At 45.2% G+C, this 15,636-nt stretch overlaps 1 protein-coding gene across 1 annotated transcript in view; it reads left to right on the top strand.

Moving 5' to 3' along the window:
• The window catches only part of DNAH7 (dynein axonemal heavy chain 7), a 2,019,015-nt gene that overhangs the window by 483,478 nt on the left and 1,519,901 nt on the right, over positions 1-15,636 (top strand). Inside the window, exon 18 of the mRNA XM_078680414.1 lies at positions 13,589-13,775. Within this exon, the coding sequence (XP_078536540.1) occupies positions 13,589-13,775 (187 nt within the window). The remainder of the gene's footprint in view (positions 1-13,588; positions 13,776-15,636) is intronic.

Here is a 15,636-nt window from a genome sequence, read left to right as displayed (position 1 = left end):
AGACAAGGCCGTACTAAGGAGGGAATAACAAGCCTATTAATGAATCCGAAGGCAGCATTTACGAAAGACAATGACACAAACCAATGAAAAATATAGGAGAGTGGGCGCAGCTGCTCTCCCATAATCTGCTACAGCAGTCTCGCAGAGCAAGCAGCACATGAGCGCTGCCGCTAGGCTCGACCTAAAAAGCTTGAACACCTCTTTATAAAGCCATTTCTTTTTTCACTTGGATCCAGCTATTACTTTTTGTCTTGCAACATTATCCTTGGAAATCAGTGTCTAGCAGGCCTCTGCTCTTTTCCCACTTGCATGAGAAACGCAATGGGTGTTACTTGATAGGTGTTTGTTAGTCTAGTGCTTAATATTAAAAGAAAACATATGTTTATGTTTATGTTTACGGATTTCTAGAGCGCATGGCTGCCCGTGAGCATCCCAGCGCTGATGATGAGAACAGACGTGGACACAAGAGGAGAATTAAGGGAACAGCCAGGTTTTTAGGAGTTTACGGAAGGAGGCTAGACTGGGTTGAGCACGAATTTCCAAGGGTAGCAAATTCCACAGTTTGGAAGCATTATAGGAAAAAAGGCGGCCTCCAGCTCGAGCTCTCTTAATCCTAGGTGTAAGGGCCAGATGGAGATTCGTAGACCGAAGGGTTCTGTTTGTTGTGTAAGGAGCAATAAGATCTTTAAGAATGAGTGGGGCCTTGCCATGTAAGATTTTATGGGTTATACAGAGGGCCTTGAAATGTACTCTCTCTTGTATTGGCAGCCAGTGGAGTGTTCTAAGTGCCGGTTTGGCCGAGCTGCGATTATTGGTGCCTGTGAGGATCCGGGCCGCGGTGTTTTGCACGACCTGCAGTTTAGCTGTAACTTTCTTTGGTACCCCCAGATAAAGAGCGTTTCCATAATCTAGTCTGGACAATATCAGTCCCTGAACCAAAAGTTTCCTGGACTGAAAGGGGAGCAGAGGTAGGATCTTACGGGCAGTACGAAGGAGACCATAGCAGGCTCCAATCGTCTTCCTTGCTTGAGTATTAAGTGTCCGGTCTTGATCCAACCAAATCCCATGGCTTTTGATGTCAGGTTTTGGGATGGGAGGGGTACCCATACAGGGGGGCCACAGTGTCTCTGGACGATAATGGGACTGATTGCCCAAAACCAGGATCTCTGTTTTGTCGCTGTTCAATTTTAGCTGAGACTTGTCCATCCAGCTAGCTATATCCCTAAGGCAGGAATACAAGTCAGTGGCAGTGTTGTTCTTTTGGTTGAGGGATACAACGAGCTGAGTGTCGTCAGCATAGGTCAAAAGTTTAATTCCATGGCAGGCGACAATTTTTTCCAGGGGAGACATGTAAACATTGAAGAGCGTCGGGCTCAATGAGGAGCCCTGTGGGACTCCACAGTGTATCGGGGTCACTTTGGAGATGTAATTGCCCTCTGCCACCTGGAAAGAGTGGTTGAGTAAAAAAGAGCTCAACAAAGACAGTGCAGATCCTGAGATGCCCAGTTCCCTGAGCCGTGGGATCAGCGTGTGATGGTTGACGGTGTCGAAGGCCGCACTCAGATCAAGGAGGATCACTGCCACTGATCCTCCTGCATCAATAATCTTCCTGGCCTCCTCGATTACCGCAACCATCGCTGTCTCCGTGCCCTGACCCGGGTGAAAACCCGTCTGTGAGGGCATGAGTAGTTTGCTTGATTCCAGATAGTTAGACAGCTGGCCGTTAATGAATTTTTCAGCTACCTTGCTGGTACTTGGCAGAAGGGAAATTGGCCTGAAGTTGTTCAGATCCATCGGGTCTAGATTCGGCTTTTTTAATAAGGCCTTAACCACAGCCTTCTTCCAACTCGGGGGGACGCTGCTCTGCGAGAGGGAGGCGTTTATCACGTTCACCATTGGGGCCAGAATGGTGGATGCCATAAGTTTCAAGGCCCTCACTGGGGCTGGGTCTAGCGGCGATCCACTCTTGATTGACTTAAAAATAGGCAGGATGGTGTTCTCAGTGATTGGAGTGAACACATCCAGTCCTGTCTTGGGATCCTGTGTTTGTGTTAAGGACGGGTCCAGTGAGTTAGTAGGGTTGTGAGAAGGAAGTTGTTTCACAATATTTTGGATTTTTAGCTAAATAAATGTGGCTAGTTCATTACATCGGTCGTCCGAGGGGTCTACCAGGTGTAAGGGCTCCGGGGTTTTTAGGAGTTTCTTTACTATTTGCATGGTTTCCCTCGATGAGCTAGAGGCTGCACTTATCCTTTCTTCGAAGAACACTACTTGCGCCGCTTTGAGTGCCTTCTTGTAGTTGAGAATATTGAGTTTGTACTCCTTCTTACTGTTAGGATCGTAGTCCTTCCTCCAAGCTCTTTCGGTTTTTTTACAGAGTTTTTTCTGCATACGCACTTCCTTTGTAAACCAAGGTAAGGTGGTTTTTTCTCGTGGTTTAGGTGATATTTTTTTGGGGAGGACTGTGTTCAACGGTTTTTCGATCCATACGGCGAATAGGGTGTCCAGATCTTTGGGATCTGCTTCAAGGGGGGGAGACAGAAGCTCTAGAGCATGCTTCCATTTATCTGGGTCAAGTTTGGACCAAGAGCGTGTTGGCCTACAGGGGGCTAGTCTGGGGCGGGGCGTAGTCGGAATCCACCAGCTAAATGGAATGAGCATGTGGTCGGACCATGGTATCGGAATTGGTGCCATTACTTTAAGATCTGAGATATTTGAAAAAATGGGGTCCAGCAGATGCCCCTCAGAGTGGGTAGGTAGGTGGCTCCCTAAGTGCAGTTGATGGGATACTAGGTCTGCTAATAGTTCAGAGGCTCTGTTGTCTGCCCTGTTGTCAAAGTGGATATTTAAATCCCCCAGGATCATAAAGTTGGGGAGAGTGCCAGCCAGAGCCATAGAAGTTTCCAACCGGGAACTACCGAATTCAAATCAAATCAAATCAAATAAGACTTTATTTCGGTTAATATTTCAAACCATAAAAAGTACATACATTGATTACTTTATCAAATTGCACATCAATACATTATTAAAAAAACATTATACACAAATATCATTAAAATCATCATGATTGTTTAGTTAGCAGAAGATGGCCTGCTGGTCCTGACATAGTACAATATCGCTTAAAAAAGATCATAGGTCTAAGCAAGTTCTTATTCTCAGTGCAAGTTTTAAAAACGACAAAATATGGAGTACACAGTCCTGGTGCAAAAGCTGCAAATAGATGAGGGCAGGTCTGATTTGTTTAAAATCCAATGATCTCAGCAAATCAACAAGAAAGTAGCGTCTGGGATAATCATAAAACCTACATAAAAATATAAAATGTAGCAAATCCTGGGGAGACTTCCCGTCGCAGCCACAGGGAGCTACATGTTTACTAAAAATGTCTGATTTGGGTCTTATTAAGAGCTGCTGAAAAGTGTTAAATCTGAACCTAGTCAGCAGAAACTTTTCATGTGAGCTGAAGGCACAAGCCAAGTAGGGCTCCATTCCACCACACGACTTTAGCATAATAAACTTTCTAACACTTGGTTTCAGCACTTCCACACTTTCTCTGTCCGCCATTTTAAACTTGAGATAGGCTCTTTTTACCGCTGTTATGTCCCCCTTCACAATGCCACTCGGGTGGGAAAACAGTTTAGGGCACCCCAGCATTTCAAAGCAAGATTTCAAGTATTTGAGCCAGGGGATGCGCATACAGCTATCCTGAGATGTTACATCCCGTACAATCTGGTGAGTGAGTGGTATCTCCTTGTTAAGCCACAGTGAGACCCAGCTGGTCAGTGGCTTCAGTGCTAGGTTATCATATAAAAACGGTGTCCCTAACTCCTCGTGCACCACAAGGTTCGGGGTACTCGCAGGGACACATAGTAACCGTTTAAAGAAGGTGTTTTCGATAACCTGTAATTGAGTATTAGACACATAGCCCCACAGTTCACTGCCGTACACCGCCGTGGCTACAGACTTAGCATTATATAACTTAATCATTGCTGATATTGGTTTCTTTCCTATCTTTTTCGCAAGATTAAGGATGGTTCCATTAACCCTCAACATATCATTCTTCTTCTTCACCAGGTGAGGGGCCCAACTTAACTTCGAGTCAAATAGCACACCCAGATAGGAAAAAGTCTCTGTGACCGGAATGGGACTATCATCAAGCTTAAATACAAAGTTCTTTCTTGGGCGTTGGCCAACCTGCATTATATAGGACTTAGAATTATTGACCATTAGGTCCCTTTCAGACATAAAAACATTAAAAGCAGTTAAAAGTGCCTGGAGCCCCTTCTCTGTGCGCGAAATTAAAACCGCGTCATCCGCGTATAACAGCACGGGGATGCCCCTTCTACCTACTCTGGGGCAATCCACCTGTATAGATTGTAGAGCTGCATCCAAATCGTTAATATAAAAATTAAAAAGAAAAGGGGCAAGAATACATCCCTGACGTACTCCTTTATTTATCATAAATTTATCAGTGGTGTCCCCATTGGATGAATATCTTACATTGGCACTAGTTTGATGGTGCATATCCACCAGGAAGTCGACAATCCCAATGTCGACTCCCCTCGCCCTCATGTGCTGCCACAGCCTCCCCCTGTTGACACAGTCGAAGGCTGACGACAGGTCCATGAAGGCGAGGTGGATCGTACCCTTCTGTGCTACCGTGTATTTGCTGAGTATGAGGAACAAATTAAGACACTGAGTTATCGTAGATCTGCCCTCGCAAAATCCATATTGAGATATGGACATGACATTATTTGCGGTTGCCCAACTAGTGATTCTCCTCAACAGAACTCTCCCGATAACTTTAATCTTTGAATCAATTAAGGAGATTGGACGGTAGCACAGTGGGCTACCCCTATCTCCCTTTTTGAAAACCGGGACAATGGTTGACACCCCCCAGGTCACTGGACATCCTACCACTGTGGCAGCGTTAAAAACCGCCTGCAAGATAGGAGCCCAGAAATGTGGTCTGGACTTAAATAGATCAGGGGGGATGCCATCTGGGCCGGGGGCTTTATTTGATGTTAAACCTTCTATGGCTTCAAGCACTTCGCCGCACTCAAACCGGAGTACTCCTTTAGATTCACTAGGATAGCTCACACCATTTCCAAGATCGGCTGAAAAGTACAGTGATTCAAAGTGACGAAACCAGTCCTCTTTCATTATACAGCACTCCAGCCCATCCCCCGGATATTCTGACAGGAATGGTTTTTTTACTAACTGCCAGAATTTCGTGCTACTATTTAGGGTCTCGGGGTCCAAAAGCTCATTCCAGGCCTCCACACGCAGAGTATCCTTATGTGTTTTAAGGGAAGACTTATATACTTTGCGGCAGAGGCGGATTTTCTCCTGATTCCGCGGTACATCTGCCAATGCCACCTTCAGGTTACGGGCAGCTTTCGAGCACTCTTGGTTAAACCACCTTGGCCCGCATTTCTCTACATTTCCCTTTGAAGGTTTCGTAAGTAACCCTGACACTTTCCCCGCCAAAGCTTGAAAGGCATTAAGCACCCCCTCCGGATCTAACCCTGTACAATTAACAATTTCATCTGCACAGGATTCCTCTATATTTTTATACAGAAGGTCAGGGGTAATAGTTGACCACTTTAAGCGCCGCCTCCCATCGGTCGTTGTCAGATTGCCTTCAAGGCGTGAGGGCATGACATCTGAGAGGCCAAAACCCCTGAGACAAACCACAAGGGGGTTGTGATCACTGAACTCACTTTTGTTAATATCAAAGGATTCTAGGAAAGGCAACAAAGCTTCAGAAAATAGCATGTGGTCAATAAAGGTGCCTCTGCCATGCCCTTTAAAAGTCGGAGTGTCAAAGCTTTTACAGGGATCTCTAATTTCCATGCCCATTGTTAAGACTAAATCATTCATCATGGAATTGCAAAATTCACCCTCTGCTGTATGTACAAAATGTAGCCCATCTGCTCTATCGCAGTTTAAATCCCGTATACACTTCCTAAGGGGATCGCCACAGAGGTGCACATTGAAATCTCCCATGACCATTAAATTAAGGCTGTGTTTCCTCATGGAGACATTAATATATTCATCTAGTACAGTTAGATCATTAGATGCTAGGATGGTATTAGTAGCATTGTAAAAATTGACCAATCCAACACTATTACTTTTGGCAGACATAACAATACCCTGGGCACATGAACGTTGTACATTAGTGGTGAGGATACTCGAGGTAATCAAAACAGAGACAAAAATCACCAAACCTCCCTTTGGTCTTCCTCTATTAGATGGAGTTGCTGGCACAGAGAACGCTTTATAACCTTCTAAGAACATTTCACACTCCACATCCCAAGTCTCTTGGAGGCAAATAACCTTAAATTGTTTAATAAAAGTAACCCATTTTTCATCTGCCATTTTGGTTGCTAGACCCGCAACATTCCAAGACACAATGTTCACACATTTATTGGGCTCCTGTGGGTTGGTAGAGTCAGTAATGCATATTAGATCAGCTACATTTAATCCATCCTTACCCACAGGTACTTTATGTCAGTCACACATGTCAAGACCGGACAAGAGTTCGTATCTGTTATGTGTGTTGACGTTATAGCCCGTCTGGCGTTGCCCACCAAGATCAAGTCTGTTCCCTGGGTAAGTTGGAAAGCCTTGCCCGCCAGAATTAACTACATTGTATGTAAATTGCATCCCATTACTCCCAATGTTCGGGGTCAGAGTATCAAACCGAGGTGTTGGCCTACTCAGTTGCGGGGACGCCGTGCAAAGGTGAGCATAAAAATAACCCAGTGGGCGAACACAGATACTACCCTCGTTGTAAGCCAGCGATGCAGCTCTCAGGAGTACAGTTGCCACATGTTGGGGGTGTCTAAAATTAGCCACAATACAATCCCCATTACCCACTTTATTAGAGGGCCCCACCCAGTTTACCCTTCTAACTAGCGTTATCTGATCTGAGTACCCAACGGGGAAACCGCAGTTCTTATTTAGCCATGAGACTGTCTTGTTTTTTAGCGAGTCATATGACTCGCCATGTGGAGATGCCGGATGGGTGCCAACTGCAGGGACATTTGTTAAGACCACCACAAAAGGCGCACAATCCGGGGGAAGATTTAGATAACGATTTCTTCTGTCAGGTCTAGGGTCTATTTTGTTACCTGTAGTTGGAAGTGAGCCAACACATGGCTGCAGGGATCCTGCTTTAGATTGGGGGGAACTGACAGGTAGTGGGCGCTGGGGTCTATTCCCTGAAGCACTCTGTGCTCCTACCGAATTAACTGCTGCTGGCACTTTTTTCCCCTGTTCAGCTTGGGTGGACCTTATTTCTTTTAGTATAGTACTAGTATCTCCAGCGGCCTTTTGCTGCGAGGAGACAAGCCCCCCAAGCCTGTCTACTTCTTTTACAAGGGAATCAATTTTATCCACAAGTGGTTTAAGAGCTTCCTCTATCTTCGTTCCCAGGCTAGTCTCCATAATAGAGATTAAGGCAGTGAACTGCTCAATAGTAATATTATTACTGGCATTCTGCTTGGGGGGGCCTGAATCAGCTCCTGTAAACACAAAGGGATTGTTAGCTGCAGCCCAGATGTTATCGGTAGTGTGGCTAGGGATTGCTACCGCTGAGTTGCTAGTTGGTTGTCCCCCTTGACGTAATGCCGTCTTTCTACACTGCCTTACTGGCCTCTTCTTAGTGGGTACCCCCTCACTCACTTCACTATTTATATCGGATTGCTCCCTCTCTCCTGTGTGTACCATTGCCTCAACATTTACAGAGATTGGTGTTAGTGTCAGCATACATGTTGATGGGCTAGCTGATAGCGGGTCGGGAGACCTCAGAGAGGGCATTTCCGAGTTGGACAAACTAGCCCTATTAGTATCCTCTGTATCCTGTTCAACAATCAGAGTATCATCCTGTGTACATACTGTGGTATCTCCTTTCCCTAGTGAGGCACGTCGATCGCAGTTTATCTGGGCGACCTTTTTTACCATGTAGTTCTCGATGGCAATCTGTCCCAGAGGCATAGTGCCTACTTTAGCCTTTGACATTGAGCTTGGAAAGGATAAGACACACTATAGAAAGAGATAAACAGAGCAAAAACAGAACCATACAAAATATAGGCACAATATTTAGAATGTCTCAGTTGCTACTAAGCATCGACATACAAAAGGGGCCTACCAGACCAGACCAGACTCCTCAGGCCTCTGAGGGCCACAGAGGGCCCGCCCTTGTCCCGGGCTTCTCCCGGCGCTGCCCGCGCGCGTCCCGCGATGCGTGAGGCGTTCCAAGTTCTTAAAGCGCCTCCGGGCGCGTGCAGAGCGTCAGGATTGGACGCCTCCCCCGGGGCTTCTGGGGAGTGTAGTTCGCCTGGTTGAACTACCTGGCGGCGGGTCCTGCCGTTTCCCTCACGGCGCTGGCGGTAGGGAGCTGGTGCCGTTGCCCTCGCGGCGCGGTGATTGCCTGGTGTCTCTGCTTGCCCCCAAGAGCGTTCGCCGCTCCAAGTTCTTAAAGCGCCTCCGGGCGCGTGCAGAGCGTCAGGATTGGACGCCTCCCCCGGGGCTTCTGGGGAGTGTAGTTCGCCTGGTTGAACTACCTGGCGGCGGGTCCTGCCGTTTCCCTCACGGCGCTGGCGGTAGGGAGCTGGTGCCGTTGCCCTCGCGGCGCGGTGATTGCCTGGTGTCTCTGCTTGCCCCCCTTGATTGACAATAGGCAACCAGCATAATCCTGAGAAGAGCATTCAAGTGGGCAAATCTAATAAAACGGGTCCACTCGTCATTGTCCGCCCCCACTGGAGCAGCTCGGGGGCCCTGCTCGGCTCCGGTCCGGCACCTCTCAGCAGGAAATAGGAGTCGCCTCTGCAGTACCTCCAGGGGTCAGAGGGTGCCGGTGTCACTTCCTCTACCCCAGCCTTTTGCCTCTCTTTCGTTTCTCGTGGTTTAGGTGATATTTTTTTGGGGAGGACTGTGTTCAACGGTTTTTCGATCCATACGGCGAATAGGGTGTCCAGATCTTTGGGATCTGCTTCAAGGGGGGGAGACAGAAGCTCTAGAGCATGCTTCCATTTATCTGGGTCAAGTTTGGACCAAGAGCGTGTTGGCCTACAGGGGGCTAGTCTGGGGCGGGGCGTAGTCGGAATCCACCAGCTAAATGGAATGAGCATGTGGTCGGACCATGGTATCGGAATTGGAGCCATTACTTTAAGATCTGAGATATTTGAAAAAATGGGGTCCAGCAGATGCCCCTCAGAGTGGGTAGGTAGGTGGCTCCCTAAGTGCAGTTGATGGGATACTAGGTCTGCTAATAGTTCAGAGGCTCTGTTGTCTGCCCTGTTGTCAAAGTGGATATTTAAATCCCCCAGGATCATAAAGTTGGGGAGAGTGCCAGCCAGAGCCATAGAAGTTTCCAACCGGGAACTACCGAATTGTCCCATCACCCCTGGGGGTCGGTAGATTAAAATGCCCGAAAGAGATTTACATGGGGATATTTGGATTGCAAAATGGACATTTTCACAGTCATCAAGAGGACTGCCGTGAAACCGGCAAGAGAGATTGTCTCTATAGATTATGGCTATTCCTCCTCCCTTCCTCTTGACTCGGTCCCAGTGTTGTATAAGATAGCCCGGCAGCAGCGCCTGGACTATATCCAGGTCAGAGTCTGGTGAGATCCAGTTTTCAGTAAGAAACAATATCTCCAATTTATGTTCCTCTAGGAGCATGTGTACTTCCTGTGTATGCCTAGGTAGGGATCGACAGTTTAGCTTCGCCATATTAAAAACGATGTGGGCTGGGGGGCAGGGCTTAGGAGAGGAAAGCCTAAACGGTCAGTGAGCACAGTGGTTCCCTGGCCCATCGACTGTGATAGAGTGGGCACAAGGGGACACAGGGGGCTGGTTCAGTTGGAATAGAGAGTCCGTAGAATAGACTTGGAGGTTACACGCCATAGGAATTGGCGTCCTAGATCCTAGGCTCGGTCTGGCGCGGACGGGCGCAGACAGGCTTACCTCTGGCGCACCTCTGGCACGCCATCGTTGCGCCCGCTGCGCTGGTCCGCTGCGTGTGCGACGCAGGGCATTTTATAGTGTGAGGGCCAATCGCCCGCAACACTATAGCGCCGACCGTTCCTGCCCCAAGATGGCGCCTGTGCAAAACGATGCTTGCTTGCCTAGTCCCGCGGTCCAGGAGATCCCAAATCGGCCACCAAGGAGCGCGTGACTTCGGGAGGATCGCGTGGAGGTTAGGGGTATGTGAATTCCCTTTTTTAAAAGAAGTGTCCCAATCACACAACTTTCTAAATATCGTTTTTAAAAATTGGTGTAATCACAATACAATCAATTAAAATTAAAATGGTAAGCCCTGGCTCCCGGCTTCCGCCTCAGGAGTCGCGAGTTCTATCAGTGAGGCTTTGTTCCTGTCAGCTCTTTATGTAGTGTGAGGGCCATTCGCCCGCAACACTAGAGCGCCGACCGTTCCTGTCCCAAGATGGTGCCTGTACAAAACGATGCTTGCTTGCCTCGTCCCGCGGTCCAGGAGACCCCAAATCGGCCACCAAGGAGAGCGTGACCTCGGGAGGATCGCGTGGAGGTTAGGGGTATGTGCATTCCCTTTTTTAAAAGAAGTGACCCAATCACACAACTTTCTAAATATCGTTTTTAAAAATTGTAGTAATCACAATACAATCAATTAAAATGGTTAGCCCTGGCTCCCGGCTTCCGCCTCAGGAGTCGCGAGTTCTATCAGTGAGGCTTTGTTCCTGTCAGCTCTTTATGTAGTGTGAGGGCCAATCGCCCGCAACACTAGAGCGCTGACCGTTCCTGCCCCAAGATGGCGCCTGTGCAAAACAATGCTTGCTTGCCTCGTCCCGCGGTCCAGGAGACCCCAAATCGCCCACCAAGGAGCGCGTGCCCTCGGGAGGATCGCGTGGAGGTTAGGGGTATGTGAATTCCCTTTTATAAAAGAAGTGTCCCAATCACACAACTTTCTAAATATCGTTTTTAAAAATTGTAGTAATCACAATACAATCACATAATACATTTAAATGCTGGATATTTGTAATTACCAAAAAATCCCATTTACAACTTGCATTCTTGCTGCAGTAGGGAACATTTCAGCACTGTTCCAAGGAGTTTAACCTTTCCATCAAATAAAATCGGATAATTTTCTCCTTAAGCATCTTCCTGTGCCTTGTCCCTCCTGTCATCCTTCTATGTGAACACTTATAGCTGGATAGTGATCTCCAACTTTGTTGATAAAGAGAAATCAGAGGACGTTGGAGAAAGGAGATTGACTAGGAGGTAAAAAGAATGGTGTACTTAGATAGATGAAGTGGAGACAGAGATGAGGTGGAGATATAATTGAGGTAGGGCAAGTTGTAAGGTAAAGAGAGAAAAGTGGGGTGTCCAGAAAGATACAGAAAGGTCGAAATTGAAAGAGGTAAATGAAGAAAGATGTACAGAGATTTGTCAGGTTATAGAACAAGTTTGTAGACAATGTTAGAGACTTGGAGAAGAAAATGTAGAGCGAGGGGTGGGGTACACTGAGTGCAGGATTGTGGTATTGTCCATTAAACTAGATGTAAGTGAATTGATCATAGCCAATCAATACAGCAAGAGATCAACGTACTGTACGGGAGCTAGATTATTGTCTGTGTTAACCCAGTTTATTTTGCAAACGTAAGAAGTTCCATGTTTCCTCATTCATATTTTTCATTAATAATTGTTATTAGCATTTATAATATTCATGTATATTCGTGTTAGCTGTTCATCTAATTGCAGAGGCAAAACACAGTACAAGAAATCATTTATCACCATCAAAAGGAGTTTCGTAGATTTTATTTCAAGGGTGATAATGTAGAAGGAGTACCACATTTTTGATCTCTTTCTATCAGAATTGCAATTCACATTATCATTTTCTCCTACTTTTTGCAGGAAGAAAGAAATGAAAATCATTTGAAGCATTTAGTAGTTGTGATTTGTAATGACAAATTTCGATAAACTCTTTTGACAATACATTAAAGTCTATTGCTAAGTTTTTAAGTTGACCCCATCTTTTGGCCGATTGTTTAACCAATAGGGATGAAGAGAAAATGTCTGCCTCTAGTAAAAATAATGGTTGCAGAATAAAGCCCACCCAAATACCATAACTTTAAAGCCACCGGCTTCCCCCACTACATTTCGCTTTGTGGAGAAGTGTGGCTCAATGGTTAGAGCGGCAGACCCTGATGCAGAGGTCTGGCCCGAGACCAGGGTTCAATTCCTGCCTCGGCTGGTCTCGGCAGATCTTGGGCTCATAATTCCTCGGACCTGATTTCTCGCCTCGGTGCCTACTCTAAGCATGGGTCCCACGCTGCAACTCTGGGCAATAGCTTGCTTAGTCTCCACAACGGCCCCCTACAGCGCTAGGGATGCCTGGTTGCACCCTGGGGATGCCCAGGAGTGGACATTTCACGGGGAAAAACCAGGAAGGGTTCCCTAGCGGTATGAGTACAGCGCCAGGACACTCCGGAGTATCAGTGCGCTTTACAAATACGTCTACATTTACATTTACATTTGTTGCTGTCATCTAAGAAATCATCGTAGGCTCCTTTTCAGTACAAGTTCCATAGTCGGAAAATGGCCTCACAATTCTCAATCGTAGTTCAAATAAACGTACTGTCCCCTAATGACTCATGGTTCCTCATCACCAATGACATTGATCTCGTCTGACCTAATTGCAATATCCTCTTAAAATGTATTGAGATTGATGGAGGTGTGCAGTAGTGTTTTTTTTTTTTTACGCCAATATAATTTCTTTCTAAAAAGCATTAAGGTTAAACCTATAACTAATTCTTGTTAGCTAATTTACAACCAGGCCTACTTTCAGAATAGTCTGCACTTTGAACTTCCAGGTTCCTACCTTTCTCTTTAGTTCGCATGGACATTACCAAACATATTATCACTCAACGCAAATGTGCTTTCATTATAGATGTATAGATTATCTAAACATAGGCCAGAGGACCTATTTTTTTCATTGTCTTTATTTATTAGTCATAAATCAGTTAATTAAAACACGTACATGATAAAAACAGCAAGCTATTTAATTCATATGTGTTTTAGTAAAGGAAGGTGAGAACATTTGTTAAATTAATAGAGCACAGTAAATAAATATACAAGCTATAAGCATGTAAACAAATACTAATCTATGAAAGCCATAGTTCCATTTGACTGTGAAGAAATGAGTTTTGTAGCTATGATTACTTCTCAAAGTTCTGATTATGGTTTCGGTCTCGCAGGACAAAGTGCTGGTGCGTGCTATGATTAATAATTTTAAAAACAGTTTAAAGATTTTTTGATTTGTATAACTTTCAGAATAGCTTAAAGTGCAAAAAATAAATAAATGTAAAAACTTAAGATTTTTGGGAGATCTTAAAATTGATAATAGTTATCTTAAAATTGATAATTGTTATAGTGCTTAAATAAAATAAGACCGATTACCTAGGAAGGGCCTACTGTTGTACTAACAAGAAATATGCGCATGGGCATGGCAAAAGATGTTAGCACCTTGTCATTTTGTTTTAGTGTCTTATTTTATTCTGAAGTGTTCTTTAAATCAGCGCTAACTAGAATGGTTGCTTCCACAGAGACTGGGAAGGAAAGCTTTTGTTGCTGCAAGAAATTGTGGATGAGTGGTTGAAGGTTCAAGCAACTTGGCTTTATTTGGAGCCTATTTTTAGCTCACCAGATATTATGGCCCAGATGCCAGAGGAAGGAAGACGATTCAACACAGTAGATAAAACATGGAAAGAGAGTATGAAACAAGTCTTGTTGGTAAGTGTAAAATGGACTATGCAAAACAGCATAAAATAATATTTAATGTGTTGTGCTTGTATGAAAATGTTTATAAATAAAATGAAATAGTAAAATATCACTTTACAGACAGATAGTTCTGTGTTTAGTTCCATTGCATACAAACCTCCCAGAGTCACTTATAGAACAGAGTGCTCTGATATTATGTGGTATCATCAGATGTATCCTTTCCAGTCTCTATAGTGGTCTCTTATGGTGACACTTCCCTTCTTTCAACCTGTTGTCTATCCCCCCCCCCACCTCTCTCTCTCTCTCTCTCTCTCTCTCTCTCTCTCTCTCTCTCTCTGTCTCTCTCTCTCTCTCTCCATGTGAATTATAATTGTATTGTCTCATTATCTAATTTTTATTCTTTTTCCTGTGGTTTTATGAGTGTAATAATGTACTTTTATGGACCGAGTTGGCCGAAATAAAGTTATTCACTGGAATTACATTTTATTTACGCCTCTTGTCCTCTCACAATGAGTTAACTCATTTCTCCTCACTCTATTTTTATTACTTTTTGTACCTCTCCCATTCATCGCTCTTTATTTCCCCCCTTTTCTTGCTCCGTTACATTTCCATTGTATGCACTCTTAATAGTGCTCTATCAATTGCTTGCTATTGCTTTCATATATCTCTGTCCAGCGTTGTTCTACCTGCAATGGGATTCTTATAGCCAAGAAACTATAACAGAAAACCAACTTCTAGTTCCAGAATTAATGAAAATCATGATAGTGTAGGCTACTTGCCTGTCATGGCTTCAAGTGATAGTTCCTATTTGTTTTGGCTGAGGAAATAGAAAACGGTTCCATTCACTAGCCTGTCTTTTCCAGCTCACACAGAAAACCCTCTTGGCAGAACCCCCACCATTGGAAATGGGAATGGAAGGGTCTATTTATTTGGATGGGCCCTATTTTGCTATGTCTGTCAGCTTTCCTCTTGGCCAGGTCCATCATATTGATCCGAAAGGTTTTCTGTAGTGGTTAGCTGTCCTACAAGAAAACTCCTAGTGCTTCGGGTAAATTCATTTTAAGCCTTCTTATGAACAATGCAAAATACATAGAGTTGACCTTGAGTCAGCTTCTTACTCATGATTGGATCGCTCTCTCGTTTACCTCATTTCCCTCCTCCTGATTTGATGGCTCAGCATCAAATTCTTCTGTTTGTCCTGTCCAAGCGCGTTTCGGTCTCACGGTGTTTTGTGTGCATTTATATTTCTACTGCTGACTTCAAATCTTTCATTATCTTACCACCTCGCCCAAAGACTACTTCCCTCGTACCCCTCAACTTTCTTAGCCCTTTTGCACTTTGAGTGCCACCCACTATTTTACTGCTACATCGCCCACTACCATGCTCCCCAGTTCTGTGCTGCCAATAAAGCTACGTTGTCTATACTATGCGCAAATATGGATGAGAGAGAACTTCATACTACTAAAACCCCAGAAACCTGAATACATCCTCTTCTCTGCTTCTCTATACCCCTTCAGTGCTGCCGTCGGCCGTTGGACGTCGCGAGCACTACCTTCGTAGTGCTGCGCACGTCCAACGGCCGATGCGGCTCCGCCCGTTTTGTGGAAGTGCCGCACTGCCGCAAAATTGCGGCCGTGGCAAACGGGTTAAACATAGGTTCCACTGAATTCTCTTAGTATCTTCACACTAACATTGTCAGTCACATCCCTACATTTGACCTAGGCTATATAACCTCTGAATAATCCCTCACATCAATGATGTGGCCAAATTCACCAACATTTCCAGCTCTATACCTTGTGAGAATCCATCCTAGAAGGAGCACCACAAACATCCATCACTCCACTCAGAGCATTTCTAGACTCAGCAGCTAGGC

The sequence above is a fragment of the Lissotriton helveticus genome, chromosome 3_1 (genome assembly GCF_964261635.1).
Source record: "Lissotriton helveticus chromosome 3_1, aLisHel1.1, whole genome shotgun sequence".
NCBI lineage: Eukaryota > Metazoa > Chordata > Amphibia > Caudata > Salamandridae > Lissotriton > Lissotriton helveticus.
Note: the sequence above shows the minus strand (reverse complement) of the source record. Positions and strands in the feature narration are given on the sequence as shown.